This window comes from Pelodiscus sinensis, chromosome 14, assembly GCF_049634645.1.
Source record: "Pelodiscus sinensis isolate JC-2024 chromosome 14, ASM4963464v1, whole genome shotgun sequence".
Classification (NCBI taxonomy): domain Eukaryota; kingdom Metazoa; phylum Chordata; order Testudines; family Trionychidae; genus Pelodiscus; species Pelodiscus sinensis.
Window position 1 is genome coordinate 30,410,962 of NC_134724.1, and position 17,530 is coordinate 30,428,491.

General features: G+C 42.7%; 2 protein-coding genes across 2 annotated transcripts in view; one reads left to right on the forward strand and one right to left on the reverse strand.

Moving 5' to 3' along the window:
- MYO1E (myosin IE) overlaps positions 1 to 16,813 on the reverse strand; it is a 173,786-nt gene extending 156,973 nt beyond the window's left edge. The window contains exon 1 of the mRNA XM_075897339.1: positions 16,456 to 16,813. Within this exon, the coding sequence (XP_075753454.1) occupies positions 16,456 to 16,458 (3 nt within the window). The 5' untranslated portion in view covers positions 16,459 to 16,813. The remainder of the gene's footprint in view (positions 1 to 16,455) is intronic.
- Positions 200 to 17,530, forward strand: part of FAM81A (family with sequence similarity 81 member A) — an 89,872-nt gene continuing 72,541 nt past the window's right edge. Inside the window, exon 1 of the mRNA XM_075897341.1 lies at positions 200 to 338. The gene's annotated coding sequence lies outside the window, so the exon portion shown is untranslated. The remainder of the gene's footprint in view (positions 339 to 17,530) is intronic.

Below are 17,530 nucleotides of genomic sequence, written 5' to 3' on the forward strand. Positions count from 1 at the left end.
AGATAAGTTCATGGAGGAAAAGATCCATCAATGACTATGTGAAGGGGCGAGGCAGCCCCGCACTGAACCTACAGGGCCCAGCCAGGGTTACCTGGCTGCAGAGGCCCCTCCCCCACAGCTCTACTGAGCATGCCCGGGCTGCAGCAGGGCTATAAAAGCCTGGGGAAAGACTCAGTCTAGAGAGACGGCTGCAGGAGAAGGACTGGGGCAGGGAGCGCCCTCTCAGCTGTTGCCGGGGACGCCAGGAGAGGCGGAAAAGGATGCGGAGGCGAGTTGGGGCAACCCCGGGACTACCGACCGAGGGGATGCCAGCACGGAGCTCGCAGCCAGCTGGGCAGGTACAGGGGAAGGCACCCCCAGGGACTGGGTAGGAAGTGGCCCAGGGCACTCTCCCGCCCAGAGAACCTCGGTGCGTTTTGGCCAGACTGCCCCGCTGAGGGAGTGACCCATTACCCGGGTGGGACCCGGTGGAGTAGGGTGGGCCTGGATCTCCCTACCCGGGGGTGTACCCCGCTATAACCCCTCAACTACATTGTGGACTCAGGCCGGAGGGCCTTGGCCTTGCTTAAAGGGTCAGCTATAAACAGCATCGTAGCGGTGTTGGGGACTCAGGCGAGAGGGGCCTGCCACAGGCTATTAGCCACAATGGGCAGGAATGGTGTCCCTAGCCTGTGTTTGCCAGAAGCTGTAAATGGGCAACAGGAGATGCATCACTTGATGACTGCCTATTGTATTCATTCCCTTTGGGGCACCTGACAATGACCACTGTCAGACAGGATAATGAGCTGCTAGAATGCTAGATGGTCCTTTGATCTGAACCAGTATGGCTGTTTCTAAAGTTCATTTATACTGTTTATTAAATCATTCTTCTCTAAAAATAAAAGATATTCACATATTAATATTGGATTTTTAAGTTCCACAAAATGGCTTTTGAGATTAGGTTTCTAGAAATGCCTTATTTTTTTTGCTTGGGTTCATACTGAAAGGATCGCACAGCTTCTAGTTTATGGATTAAATGCCAAAATATTGTCCATCTTTCTTCCTAACACATCTACCTTTGATGGGCAGAAAGATAGCAGAAGGGTTATTGTAGAGATAATCATATATCCATGAGATACCAAAAGAACCATCACAGCTCAAAGACCACAGAATTAATGAAATATTAATGTTGTGAAACATCCAGGAAGATATATATTCAGAGCATGAAAATATATTATAGGTCAGTTTTTGCTATAGAATATTGTTACAGAAAAATAATGGTGGTAATTTCATACTAAAATAACTTTTATTTTTGAATATGCAATATGTACCCAATAAAATGAACAGACCTTTTAATCCAATAGACTATATGAGATTTAAAATTGGTCAGCAATATTAATCTACATGAAGTTCAAATATTTTGATGGCACAGTTATTCAGAGCTCTGTTAATGCAGGGAGAGTTGAGTTCTTATATAATGTTTTTTAAGTCAACAGTAGAATTGTGAGGTACTGTTACAGCAAAGCTCTGAAGATTTCTATAAAGCTTAGAATCTCTGAAGATTTCTATAAATTTGTTATCCAAGTAAAAATAAATAAAATACTAGTCTACTGCTTGGCATTGCACACTCTCAAAAAATACTGATAAAATAATCCCAATCTCAATTTTTCTATATTTCTGCTAATATGAAACTCTGAAAAGTCATGGAGTCAAAGATAACAACAATAATACTAAATAATATTGCCAAACCACAAAGAATCGTAAGTCTTGTGAATAAAATGGAATCAATCAACATTCACGCATTTAACCCGCAAAGATGCTAGCTCAGAGATCTGGCAACACATACTGAAAGATACTTTTTAAAAGATTTAACTGAGTGTGAAGGACACGTGCCAAAAATGGAGAGGCCATGCTTTGTTAGTCATAAATCAGGCTGTACTGTTGTGACTTGAACAGGCTTGGATACTTAACCACAAGGATGACAGTAGCAAACAATTTATAGATTTGAGCCCAACTGAATAAGGTGATTCAGTGAGTGACTCTGAGCTGGCTACAAAAAGCTGCCCTCACACTTCCTGTGTAGGAATGCATGCAGCTAATCATTATGAGGCTGTAAGTCCTAAATACAGGATGCCAAAATCTTTGATTTAGACTTCAGACTGCTGAACAAAACATCAAAATAACTTCTGGAGATGCTTAGTTTTACTTAAATCATCCCTTTCCAATTCTGCTAGTGAGACACTAGGTTAAAATAACCACATTTATGAGCCTACTGTGAGCTCTGTATAACATGTCAATTTTATGAAAGTGTATGTCTCAACAGCAGCATTATTTCGGAATAACTGACATTATTTCAAAATAACAAAGTGCACATCTACACAGCAAGCCTGTTATTTCAAAATAATTTTGAGATGGAGGACTTCTTACTCCAACTCCTGTAATCCTTGTTTAATAAGGGAAGTCGAAGGAGGAATGTTCTTTCTTCAACTTCCTGCTGTGTAGACAGCACCAAAAACCGCATTTAAGCTATTTTGACTTCAACTATGCAATTGATGTATTTATTATGCATCTTAATTCGACTTTAGTCCTGCAGTGTAGACATACCCTAAGGTTAGGGTATTACTGAACTCCATTTAGCATGGAACCATGATGGAGTAGAAAAAAGGTGGCAATCTTCTCATTTTTTTTCAATCCTGTGAGCTGCCAAGATGCCACTCTTGGCTGTGGTGTAAATTACAGCAGCAGTGGAGCTGCTCTAACTTGCACCTGTTTCTAACAGCAGTAGGAGATATGTCCAGATCTTGGCTCATGATCTGGCCACTTTGCACCAGTCTAGAAGATTTACACTCAGCTAATGTATGCAGTTTGAGAGATTTATAGATTTACCAAGCCTTCTAGCAACATTTTTAGTGTTATGAGCTTTCTGATAAGTAGTACAGGTTGAACCTTTGTTCTGTACTCTCTGTTCTGGCATGATTTTAGTTAGCTTGGAAGTCCACTTATCATGGGTTTCCTGAGGTCCACTTATCCAAGTTTCCTGAGGTCCCACAAACTTGTTTACAGCCACAAGTTCTAGCTTGTGTGTGTTATTTAGCTTCTAATTTAACCCTAAATGTCTTCTAAGAGTCCAAAAAGCAGTGAAAATGTTGGTAACGCTGCTAGACAATGCTGACCTTCTGTGGTCTAGCAATTTCAGTATTCCAGCACCCTTTGGGTCCCAAGGGTGCCAAACTAGAGAGGTTCAACTTGTAGTATCAGTTTTAACAAAGATGCTCCCCCTCTGAATGGTTGCCGTTAGTAGTCTATATTCTTTTTGGGTGCATCTACACTAGCCCCCTAGTTCGAACTAGGGAGGCTAATGAGGGTGACTGAAATTGCTAATGAAGCACGGGATTTAAATAAGGGGTTCTCAGAATCCCTCTTCTCTGCTGCGTGTAGACACTGGCAGTTACTTTGGGCCAGTCAGTTTCCAAAATGGCAACCAGCTGGGAATATGCTAATCCAACATGGGATATTTAAATCCCGTGCTTCATTAGCAATTTCAGTCACCCTCATTAGCCTCCCTAGTTTGAACTAGGGGGCTAGTGTCGACGTACCCATAGCTACTAACCTAAGTTCCATTTTCAGTTCTGCCACTCGCTTTCTGACCTCAGGCAAATCACTTAGGGTATGTCTACACTGCCACCCTAGTTCGAGTTAGGGTGGCTAATGTAGTCATTCGAACTTGCAAATGAAGCCCGGGATTAAAATATCATTGCAGGAGGAGTAACGGTAGTTTGAATTAGGAGCTTTAATTTGAACTACCTAGCCCATGCCGCATGTAGCCACGGGCAGGGAGTTCGAACTACCGGGCATTTAAAAATGGCGGCGCCCGGGAACATGCAAATAAAGCCCAGGTTATTTAAATCCCAGGCTTCATTTGCAAGTTTGAATGACTACATTAGCCACCCTAGTTTGAACTAGGGTGGCTAGTGTAGACATAACCTTACTCTCTGTGTGCCTCAAATTCCCTAATCTGTGAAAAGGGGGTAATGATGCATCCCTACTTTCTAAAGGCATTTTGAGATCTTCATATGACAAGAGCTAAGTTGTAATTTCAATTACTCCAAAGTAAATGCAGACTAACTCCACTGACTACAACAGTGGCCACCAACCAGTAGATCAGGAAGAAGAGGAGGGATGTCCCTCCCTCCACCTTGTACCCATCACCACAGAGCAGAGGTTGGAGTAGGGATGGAGAGTTTACTGGATGCTTTTGCAAGCAGTGCAGTGGCAGGGTAGGAGTAAGTGTGCCTTAACCCCCTGCATCACCACCCAGAAGCCACCTATGGTAAGCTGGAACCTGCATTCTGAACCCCGGCCCCAGTCCTGAACTCCTTCTGCACCACAGACCTCTGTTCTAGCCCTGAGTCCCCCTGCACCTAAACTCCCTCCTAGAGCCTGCACCCTGAAACCCCTCCTGCACCTCAGTTCCCTGCCCCAGGCTCAGCTCAAAGCCCCTCCCACACTCCAAATCCTTTAGCCCAAGACCAGAGCCTGCATGCCCATAAAATTAAAAATGCAAAACAAAATACACAAATACCCCCCCCCCCCCAACAATGTTGTTGCATTACATAGGATTAACCTTGTAAATTTTAAAGATATACTTACATATTTGCTGTGTGTATATATATATAGACATAGGAATGCCATCTCCACACATGACAAATTATAATATTGAAGATACAGCAAAGGAAATCCATTCATAATCCTGTACAAAAGTCAGCTTGGAAGGATTGGATTTTTACCACTAAATGACAATGAATATCAATTTCACCATATATCCTCAAATCATGGAAAACTACAGTAAAATTCTATTAGTCCGGCATCCAATGCTCCGGGACTCCTGATGGTCCGGCACCATCAGGAACCCGAAAGTGCTTGGGGCAGCCGGACAATTGGAGCTGCTCTGCGCCTGGCTTCCCCGATTCAGCCGCTGCTGAAACTGACCAGCATCGAGGAAGCCGGGGGCAGAGCAGCTGTGGTGCTGCCGGGTTGGTGCCACAGAGCTGCCCCTCGGGGCCGCGGGACCAACCAGGCAGCACCCCAGCTGCTCTGCCCCAGGCGCCCCTATTCAGCCGCTGCTGAAACTGATCAGCAGCTGATTCTGGGAATCCCGGGGCAGACCCCGGGGCAGAGCCGGACTATCGGAAGGGGGGCTATGAGGGGTCAGGTGTGGCATCCCCCCACCCCACTCCAGACCCCTCATAGCCCCCCCTTCTAATAGTCTGGCATATCCGATAATCCGGCACCCCATGGGTCCTAAAGGTGCCAGATTATTGGAAGTTTACTGTATTTTTACTAGCAATAATAAAAATGTACAGATAGATAAGCAACAAAAATGCTGCTTCAGAAACAAATGCTGCTTCAGAACTTACTGCTTGATTTAATGGTATTTACTTTGTATATTTTGACATTAGGTCAACTATTTGCAATTTATAGCTGCGATGCTTTAACTTTTTGAATCTCAATGTCCACTCATTAAAAAATTGTCTAACCCTGTCCCCCCATATTTTCAGAAGTGTGAACATTTAATAAAAATGTTTTTAAAAGCTTAAAAACAAACTATTATTTGTAATTTATATACATAAAAGGAAAAAAATTCTGCAAATTCTATACGTTTATTTTAATGTAGTCCTGATTCCTTGGTATTGTCTAGTCCCAACTTTAACAAAAAGTACAACACTGGCCTATAATCGTTTTACAGTCTGCTTTCAATATGACTTATTTCTAGGGAAAATTTAAATTATATTTCTGAAAAGATACTCATGTCTAATTTACTTTACTAGAACTACTGTTAAGAGTTGGGCAACACATTGTTTCCTTTGAGGATACTGCTACTTATATGGGATCAGATTATGATCTTGGCTTGACATTTTACTTGACATTTTACTGTACAACTTTTTTGCTTCAGGGGAGTTTTATTTAAAGAGGTTTTTCTGCATACCCAATGGTTTAACACCACAGTAAATTATCCCTTGACTTGATTACTCTCTAGTGAAAGCTATCTGTGGAATGATTGACCACAATTCACTGACATTTTTGCTCTGACATGTCCTTCTGCATTGAAGATTTAGCAAATTAGACATATGAAAAAAACCAAACCAACCAACAATTGGAGGGCAATGATCCCTGAACTAAATGCATGTGCAAAACTAACATACAAATCAGGTATGACACATCCAAACTGCACATGCATTTCCTGATTTATGTACAGTTGTGGCAACTGAACATGCAAATGCAACCGTGACTGCAATTCTATATGCATTGTTTGGAGTTGAAAGTGAACCTATTTTAAAAAGAATGCTCCATAACACAATGTATCTACAAAAAAAACACTTTTAAAAGGCTAAAATCACTGCTTCAGAAAGAGGTAAAGAGAAAATTACACAGGAAAGTAAAACCTGTACAAGTAAATAAAAACAAAACCCACACATGAATTATAAATCATTAGTTTCACTGAATACACTATACTTCAGTCTTAGGCATCAGCCAGACTTGAACACCATGTAGCCAGGAAATTTTTCCATGCATGCACCTCTCGACACAAAGTTCACATAATGCAAAGCACATGCTGTTATTCTGCTCTCCTATTCCACATTTGGCAGAGGACAGAGTTATGGCTAATACTACTGTCTACAATGGAAAAGTACCCATCAAGTGCAAAAGCAAAAAATACCTTGCTTGTAAATTTTTTTTTTTTACAGGAAAGGGAGAAATTTAGAGTTATGGTACAATATCACAATTTTCTTCATACATTAGCTAATTGAGGGTCCACTCTTGCAAAATGTGAAACACCTTCAGAAGTTCATTGAGACTCACTGTAGTCTTTGGAGAGTGAAAGCATTCTATTCAGTTCTGTCTCAGAATGCTTCAGGATTGGGCCCCAAGCATTTAATATTGCCACCAAATACAGTTCAATCTCTGTGCAGAAAAGGCGTTATTTTTTACTTTTTTTAAATTCAAACCTATCCACCCATATCAATGTTAAAGGAGGGGGGGAAAAAAAGGAAAGAAGGGAAGATAGCAATGCCAACAGGAGAGGCAAATACTGGCATTTACAGTAAGATACAATGATTAGCACTGCAATCTTGGTTTAAGAATGGCAGTACAGGGATCTCTTTAGCATGGCACTCCTGGGACCTGACTGTTGCAGAACCAGAAAATGTGCTGAACCACAGGACGTCAATATTGTCTAGCAGCATTACCAACACTTCCATTGCTTACTGGGCTCTCAGAAGACATTTGGGGTAAATTAGAACTAAACAACAGCACAGAACACTGACAGCCAGGACTGGTGGCTTTAAAACTTTAGGGGGACCGCAGGAAATTTGGTCACACTTGTGATACATGGACATCTAGCTAGCTAAGGGTATGTCTACACTGCGTCCCTAGTTTGAACTAGGGATGCAAATGGAGACAACTGAAGTAGTTAATGAAGCGGGGATTTAAATATCCCGCGCTCCATTAACATGATCTCGCCGGCGTGCTAGTTCGAATCACAGCTGATTCGAACCAGGAAGTGCGCGCCGGGACGCGTTAGTTCGGACTAAAGCCCTTGAGGAGTAACATTAGTTCGGACTAAGGGCTTTAATCCGAACTAATGTTACTCCTCAAGGGCTTTAGTCCGAACTAACGCATCCCGGCGCGCACTTCCTGGTTCGAATCAGCTGTGATTCGAACTAGCGTGCCGGCGAGATCATGTTAATGGAGCGCGGGATATTTAAATCCCCGCTTCATTAACTACTTCGGTTGTCTTCATTTGCATCCCTAGTTCAAACTAGGGAAGCAGTGTAGACATACCCTAAAATATCTGTTTTGGCATGATTTTTATTTGATATGAGCGAACTTGACTTTGGCTGGTTCCAGGATTTGTAATTGATTGTAGATTAAAAAACAAAATATTTATTCTGTCAATTTGCTGTGGGGAAAACACACAAGACACCACCAGATGAAAAGAGTGATGTACAATAATTCCAGCAGAAAGAATCTAAAATAGAAACTGCCAGAGGAGGCAAGGAAGACACTAATTGGCATCTTTGGGATTTTTTTTTGGAAGACTAAAATAAAGTTTCTATTACAGTTGGACTGCATCTGCCTGTGAATGTCAAATATGTTACACTCGTATTATAAAGAGGCAATCCAGTTTACCATACTCATGGGAGCAATCTTCCATTTAAAGCTGTTTAAGACTATGGCACTACTACAAGTGAGGGGTGAGAGACAGCACATTAATTCAAAAAGATTTCCTTTTGCAGCACATGAATCAACAGGCTCTGTATGGGTGTATCTACACTTGTACCCTAGTTCGAATGAGGGATGCAAATGTAGGCGACCGAAATAGTAAATTAAGTGGGGATTTAAATACATGGGGATTTAAAAAATGGAGTAACCTTAGTTCGAACCAATGGGTTTGATTTGAACTAATGAGGCCTGGAGCACACTTCCTAGTTCAAAACAGCTGAGTTCCAAAACAGCACGTGGGCGAGATTATGCTAATGAAGTGTGGGATATTTAAACCCCACTTCATTTACTATTTTGGTCGCCTACATTTCCATCCCTCGTTCGAACTAGGGTGCAAGTGTAGACGTACCCTATCTGACCTCCAAAACTGGCAAGACTATGGAAGTCTGCATTGCAATTATGCAGGCCAGTTCTGTTGCATCATACAGACCAGGTTTGAGTCTAGAATTATGCAAAATTTTAATTACGAAACCAGAACTCCACACACAGCTTACCTGGACTTAATGTTTGTTTACAAAAAACCTCAGCCTAGTTTTGTTGTAGCTAAGGTTTTCAGATGGTTTCAACAAAAATACTGGTCACACTTGACATTACATCACAATCTACATTATTTCTTATTTAGAAAATACTGGACACTTATATTTTCTCAATTATATTTTCTTAATTTGTTTCCTGAACAGAAAGCTCAAATACTAGACTGTCTGGTTCAAAACCGGACACTTGACAACCCTAGTTGTAGCTTTGCTTGGCCACTTTAAGTTGGGATGTAAATGAGTAATCGAGTATACGATTAACTGATAAGCCTAGGTTTTCTGATTAATTGTACTCCCTCTTTCCTTCCTGCCTCTGTATCAGAGACAACAATGGGGGAGGGACAAGGGAGGCTGCCGCGAAGGAGCCACTGTCTGCAGTGGGCCCAGGCTTTGCAGCAGCAGACCCGGTCTGGGGGGCAGGGGTCTGAGCTCCCCACAGACAGACATTAGTCTGGCAGCAGTCCCACGGGCAGGGGCTGCTGCTGAACCACCCTCTGTTCATAGCCATCACACCAGCCTGCCCCCCCCATAGCAGCCTCTGTCCGTGGGGAGCTCAGACCCACATGGACAGGGGCTGCTGCCACCCCACGAGGTTTTTAAACTGGCTCCCCTCATGGACTGGCTCCTGCCTGCCATCATGTGCTGCTGCCTCTAATAAAGAGGCAGCAGTGCAGGGTGGCAGGAGGCTCCACGGGAGTGGGGCCAGGTTGCTCTAGCTGCTGGCCTCACCACCAGGAACTACAGAATAGTTAACTAACTGATAAGAATTCATGTGGTTACTCAACTATTACCCAATATCTAACAATCCAATATCTAACAATCCTAACTTTAAGCTTTTGTGATGAAGCCATATAGACTTTACAGCTGCTGCTGAAATTTCTTGATGTTTTCATCCATTTTGAAGGAAAATTTTTAAAACAAAGCTGGGAAAACAAATCTATTGAATTGAATCAAAAGAGTAGAAAATAGATCTGATATTTGGCCCTTTGATAAAGAGCCATTCACACAAATAAAGGTTTTATAAGACTTGATTTCTCCTTCTGAAATGTTTCACTAATTTTTTGTAACCTTTACTTCATTCACACACACAAGATAGCAAAGAAAATGAATGCACTCTTACTGCTGTTGGGAGCTGTTTAAAATATATTGTACCCTAACTTGATAAACAGTTATGGTCAAGAAACGTGTGCAACAAACATTGCAACACACTTCTGTCCTGCATTCTTATTTAACATTTCATTTATCATCAGTTTCTTGGATAATTCTTAAAAGTTGCTGAGTGCTTCATGAGAGGTATCTCTGCTGTAATTGAAATCTCACTACTTTACCGAGTCAAGCCCTGTATAGTCTGTATATCTGAATGTAGACCATCTTAAAATTATCACACCTCATAGGTAAGGGCTTAAAACTATTTTACTCAAGGAAATAAGAGAAGTTTCTTGTGGTGCTATTTGGAAATAAGTTTTTTTTAAAAGTCATGCTCCACTAAGCTAGTAAATAAGTATTTTTTTTTTAACAAATCACAGCTATTTAGACTACAACTATTTAAATGTTTCTATGGGGGAAACATTTTGTTAGTCTTTTGTATGGGATGAACAAGGAGTAGTGAGAGGCTACACTGGTTCTTTACACTTCACTCTTAAACAATGATTCAGATTTCCACTGGTTTAATAGCAAAGTACCAGAAAAGGAATTCAGGGTCATCAACTTCCATTGACATATTCTAGGGCTATCATTTCTGTTTCTAAATAAAAATAAAGTTCTACAATAAACAAATGTTACAAGGTACAAAAAATGCATTTGAATGACATACAATTGAAGAAAACATTCACTGATACATGGCAAATACTGTAGCCTCATCAAGAGGTTGAAACAAAGCCCATTCAAGCTAATGAGAACGCCCATTGATTCAGGGGCCTTTAAAACAGGCCACAAACATTGATTTTACTTTAAAGTAAAACCAATGGGGTCATATGATCTTAAATTCTGATCATCCACATACTTTGAGGATGGAGACTCTCCTTCCAGAAAAGAAGGGATGCAGATAAGAATACCCTTCATCTGTACATGGTGATATATTCGTCTCTTTAAGAACATGAACAGGACTGGGTTCTTGTTCTTTACCACAAAATATTAAAATTTAGTTTTGATAAACTTAATAGAATGATGACCATGTCTATGATAAGAATGCCCAATATGTTCCATCCATATATATTTTTATATATATGAATGTATGATAAATGTATTACCACATAAATCTACAGTGATTTATGTAAAAGTGACATTCATTGCAATTAGAATTACTTTATAAAACATTCTTTTTTTATTTTCTAAAGAGTAATGAATGAGACAGAAGGGGGAGGGATCCATTTAAGATTTGAAAACAAATAGACCCTAGGCATATTTAATAAATTTCATGTTGGCTACGTAGTATAAATTGGCATAATGGTCACAATGGTCAGGAAATGAGTAATATCAGACTTATGTATGTAAACCAATAGAATTTTAAAGCAATGTGTAGGCAGAGATATATGGCATCCATTCTTTGCAAGTAACCAATGCAAGTTTGTAACAAGACACAAAAATGACACTATTAGAAGTACTGATCAGTTTTTAGTAACTACAATGCTCTTCAATAAGGTTTCTCAATTTTCTATTGAGTTTTCAGAAACTATTTTATTTGTTTGCTTTCAAAATGTCAGCCTTTAACTGAAAGCATTCATTAGAACTTTAATCTAAAGAGAGAATTTGGTTGAAATATTGATTGTTTACCTTCTAAAATCTTTAATTTTCAATTTCTAAGACATTTAACCTTTACAATAACACTTTGTTATGTAAGTTTCAAAACTCTTGTCATAAAAAATAATATAACTAAAATTCAAAAAGGTAACGCAAAGAAAGCATTAATAGCCAAAATAAAAGATAATGTAATGATAACAGATTCTTTATGATCCCAAGCTGGGAAGGTTTGCAGCTGTTGTGGAGGATAGGGTTGTAATTCAAAATGATCTACACAAACTTGAGAAATGGTCTGAGGTAAACAGGATGAAGTTTAATAAAGACAAATGCAAAATACTGCACTTAGGAAGGAACAATCAGTTTCACACATACAGAATGGAAAGACTGTCTAGGAAGGAGTACTGCAGAAAGCAATCTAGGGGTCATAGTGGACCACAAGCTAAATGAGCCAACAGTGTGATGCTGTTGCAAAAAGAGCAAACATAATTCTGGGATGCATTAACAGGAGTGCTGTGAGCAAAACAGAAGTTATTCTTCCGCTCTACTCTGTGCTGATTAGGCCTCAGTTGAAGTATTGTGTCCAGTTCTGGGCACCCCATTTCAAGAAAGATGTGAAGAAACTAGAGAAAGTTCAGAGAAGAGCAACAAGAATGATAAGAAGTCTAGAGAACATGACCTATGAAGGAAGACAGAAAGAATTGAGATTCCTTAGTTTGGAAAGGAGACGACTGAGAGGGGACATGATAGCGGTCTTCAGGAATCTAAACAGGTGTCACAAGGAGGGAGAAAAATTGCCTCTGAGGATAGGACAAGAAGCAATGGGCTTAAATTGTAGCAAGGGAGGCTTAGGTTGGACCTTAAGAAAAACTTCCTGTCAGGGTGGCTAAACACTAGAATAAGTTGCCTAAGCAGGTTGAGGAATCTCAATCTCTGGAGAGATTTTTAAGAGCAGATTAGATAGACATCTACCAGGGATGGTCTAGACCCGTGGTCCCCAACGCGGTGCCCGCGGGCGCCATGGCACCCGCCGGGGCATTCGTGGGTGCCTGCCGACAACCTGGGCCGGCCCCGCCCCCGGCACACGGGAGGCACCGGCCCCAGGTGCGCAACACGCACCGGCGCTGGGTGCGCGGCACTTGGGCAGCCCCAGCCCCGGGGCACATGCGGGTGCTCAGGCGCGCGGTGCTCCAGCAGCGCCAGTGCCGGCCCCAGGTGCGTGGCTCGGGCAGCAGCGCCGGGCCTGGGCCCACGGCACAAGGCGCTCGGGCGGCCCCAGACCCGGCCCTTGGGCACGCGCCGGGTGCAAGGGCATCCCAGTCCCCTAGCGTGCCCCCGGACGAGCAGCCCCACCTCCCGGGCGCCCGGGAGCCTCTGAAGGTTGGGGACCACTGGTCTAGACTGTGCTTGGTCCTGCTCTGAGGGCAGGGACTCAATGACCTCTCAAGGTCCCTTCCAGTTCTAGTGTTCTATGATTCTTGGAAAGTAGCAAAATGTTCATAGTTGGGATCAAAACTGGTATTCTAATGAAGTCCTTTCACAATTTTTTTATTAAAAATGTCTCCTCATTCTGAAGAGAGCAGAACAAGCTTCTGATATTTAGAACATATTTGTTAATCAATACTATGAACTGCATGTGGCTATTGGAAGTTGAATAACTGATTCTATTCAATCCTCTAATAAAGATTTGCAGTAGTTACTGCTACTGCTTGCTGGCCTTATATCCTCTTAAAAAGAAATAGGGGCTGAGAAACAGAATCAAAATGGATATCCTTTGAAGTAAAACAGCCCAATCTTATATTCCTTGCACACAAACTTTCCACTGAAATAGTCAGAAGTTTTGATTGTTATAATCTCAGGTTTTGCACCAACTAAATCTTAAAATCAAAACAAGCTTCAGAATGAATCCTTGGAAAATAAAAACATATTGGAAGTCATAAGTGAAGGGGTTTTGCCCACTATTTCAGAAATATATTTTTGCCAAGCCAGCTAATTTTTTTGGATGCAGGAGTTACAGGTTTTCTCCCATTCTCCTAGGATATAGAATGTTTAATTTCCTATCCTAAACTACTGAGTAATGTTACAGTATTCCTCACCACAGGTGGCTGAAATAATTACCTGCCATGCCTTGGCATCAAAGATGCTATATAAACTTAAGCTATTGCTATTCAGCAAGAGACTTCTTTGTAATTAATGCCAACACAGTTCAGTACAGCCAAAAATCTAGCTGCAGAACCCTTAGTTTTTTCATAATTAATCCAACTCAGAACTTGTTTAGTTGTGGTGCATCTCCCTATTCATAATGGACCTTCAAAAGATCCAGCTGTTTCAAAGTTCTTAGCGAAGAAGAATCTTTGCTTTAACAATCACATATGCTGCAAATACATGTTAATTTGCCCAAAAGCAGCATTATTTTGGAATAGCAACGCGAGCATCTACACCGCAATTCCATCATTTCAAAATAAATTTGAAATAATGAACAGCTTATTCCAATTTCTGTAAGCCTCATTCCATGGGGAATAACGCTTCTTCCAAATTTGCTATTTCAAAATAGCTATAGTGTGGATGCTCCACAGCTGCTATTTCAAAATAGCTCCTCCCAGGGCCATACTACATAATTACTCCCTAGTGCTTCCTGTGGCTCTAAATTGACGTAATGCGTCCTAGGGGAGCCTGCCTCAGACTAATTTTGAGGCTTCCATGTAGTGTAGATGCCTATTTTGGAATAAGCTATTTTGGAGTATTTCTTCTGTTCAGTGTAGATGTACCCTAAGACATGGAAGCTAGACAATGATGGGTTTAGAGATGTAACCTGAAGAACACTGCAAGTACCATCTATTGTGTAGTGATAGAAATGTAGCCATGTTAGTCTGGTGTAGCTGAAACAAAATACAGGACTATGTAGCACTTTAAAGACTAACAAGATGGTTTATTAGATGATGCTCGCGGGTCGTGTAACTAGTGCTACATAGTCCTGTATTTTGTTTCATCTATTGTGACATCATTACCATATGACTACATTCCAAAAGCATTTTGGATCTCATGATACATGGAGATACAATAAATAAATATAAAATGGAGAATAGAAAGGGACAATGCTAAGCAATTCTGACTGCCACCAAAATAGATTAGTGTAACAGGCATGTGAAACTCATGGTGACAAAGTTGGGTGGCAAAATATGACAAAGACAATACTGTCCTCAAATACACTTTGTGGGACAAAGCACATGTTTAAAGTTAAGTTCTTTGCTTCATCAGCACCGTGTCCAGCAATTTGAAGGATAGAATCTTAGATCAGATAGAATAAATCCTTCTTCAGTATGACTAATTCAGGCTATGGCATTTTTGGTGCAGGAACAGTGTTATCTTCTGTGTTGCTGTGTGCACAATGACAGAGCTATAAAAATAGCAGTGGTAGTCTGAGGAAATGTGATTAATTGTTTCATTCTGCTTGAGCGGGTTGCTTAGAACACTCAAATCTGTGGCAGCAATTCCACGTGACTTTGGATCCTCACAAGAACAATACTGAGTTAACTACATGTAATTTTCTTAACAATCATAAAATATATATGCTTGTTCTGGAGTTGTGTTCCCACACTTGTAACAAAGTCAAAAATTACATAGTGGTTGTGAACAACAAACAAAATCTAATATTGTTTCTGAGAAACCATTGTGGAATTCACACCTTTATTGTTTACCTGAAATGTATGGGGCTATATTCACCTCAAAGGAATAACTTTCTAAGGAAGAAAGCCCATTGTTTTTCTGACTTTGGCTGATCCTTTACATATCTTTAAAATCAAATAAAAGACAGTATAATACTATATCTCTAGCTCAGTATGTGCATATAGCTCCCAGATTAATGTTTACAGTAGAGGTTGTTGGAAATTTTTTCCAATGGAATGGTCCAACTATTTATCAAATTAAAACGAGATCAGAAAAATGGTCGAAAAATAAAATCAATTTGGGGGATTTTCCATTATTGTAGGAAAAAAATCAGCCAGGTAACTCCCATGAAAATCTTAGGGTCTTTCCCAGTTTCATCAAGATTATCAGCCATAGTTTACAGCAAAAGAGCCTGCGTCGTTTTCTGGTGTGGTTCTACTCCCTTACTTTTCCTCAAACCCTGTGGTTATATTCGGTGTACACACATTGTGCTGAATGTTAACATTCGGTGGGTAGCCCGATGAGGGGAGAAAAGAGTGCAAGAGGCACCGCTCCCACACACCAGGAAGAAGAACAGCAGAAATAAGGTTTTAATTCCCCTTGTGCCATCACACTCAATCCCGCCTGCTGCAAAGTGGGCAGCGAGGCTCACCTTGCTGGGGCACTCAGTGCTAAGGGGGGGGGGGCGCGTGTATTTGACTGAAGGAACCCGCTGTCGGTTCCCCGCCAGCTCTCCCTACCCCGGCGCGTTCTGGTGAACCCTGCCCGCGCTCCCCGCTGCCTGTCCGTGCCCGGCTTAGCGCTGGCACCTGGCAAACCAGAGCCGCTTTCGGGGCACCCAGCCACCCACCGGCTGCTGGGCGAAGGGCGCGAAGAGCGGCTGGCTCAGGGGGACGGTAACTGCTGCCCCAGGGACAAGAAACAGGCCCCGGAGCAACTTGCTGTACGCGGGAGTTGGACAGAAGCGGCTCCCGGGACCGGGCCGGGACAGCGGAGGGGCCCCGCGGCTGGAGCCGGCGCCCCCCGGAGCGAGCCCCGAGAGCCCCCTCAGCACACACTGACAGGACGGGCACGGCAAGAGCGGGGCTGCATCCCCACAGGTCCCCGGCACGGGGTACGCAGCGTGGAACAGCCGCCGCCACGCTTCCCCCAGTGCCCCACAGCGGGCACGGAGTCGGGTTCCCTCTCCCCACCGCCGCTCCAGCCCTGAGGGGGGATGCTCGGTCCCATCCCCCGCCAGCCCGGCTCGGTCACTCACCATCTCGCTGCCGCGGCGACTGCTCTGTCTGCCGCTGCTGCTCCGCACAGGCTGCCTGCCGGTGGATCCGGGGACCGGGCTCGTTTCCGCCCCCTGGCTCAGCGGCCAAAGTCCGTCAACCGCGGAGTGAGGGACCCGAGTTCAGCAGCGCTGAGGGGAGGCCAGCGCGGACCCCATGCGGGCGGGCGAGTGTCAGCAGCCGGGCAGGCGAGAGGCTCCTCTCATGCTCTGACGGGGGACTCTGCGCTTGCTGCCGCCGCTCCGCCTGTGCAGCCAATGTCCCGGACTCCAGCGCCAGCCGCTCTGTCCATAAATGGAAAATTCAGCTCGGACCTGGCCAATCACGGTTTGTTTTCATAGCGTCATTCCTGAGGGAGATCCTAGCAGCTGGCTGCGTGGAGCTGAAGCTGCTGCTGGAGCAGCCACAAAGGCCTCTGGGTTGTGTAGTCTTTGTCTGCCCCCTGCAACTTTTTGAATTTGTTTTTTTTGTGCCTGGGCGTGCTCCCTTGGCGATGTCCCAGCCCTCTCTTCCAGAACCAGCCACAGTCAGAGCACTTGCTCTATAGCAGCCATGACCAACAGCTTGAACGCTGTTAGTCAGGCCTGGTCTGCGCTAGGGAGGCTTTGTCAGGGTAGCTATGCCAGCAGAGCTCCTTAGTGTAGATGCAGGATCTGCTGACAGCTGTTCTTCCACTGGCATTGGCTGCATTACCTCCCTCAAGCATTTGTTTTTTGCACTGCACTGGGGTATTGTTTGCATAATTATCTGGGCTGCTAGGGTGTATAATTTTTTCACATCCATGCTTATGTAGCTATGCTGACAAAACTTTGCAGTGTAGGCTTTGCCACACAAAAGGTCATTCTTTCTTCCTGTATGAGAATTGTGATGGCAATATAAAGCACTTTTACTGTGCTAGGGGAGAGGACACAGCATCATTATATCAATATCCGCCTTGGGTGCTGGTTATTCTTTAAGGTGCCACAGGACTCGTTTTTTTTTTTTTTTTTTTTTTTTTTTTGCTGAAAGAGACTAACAAAGTTACCTCTCTTAAAGCTTTTCTAAGTATTTGTAAGC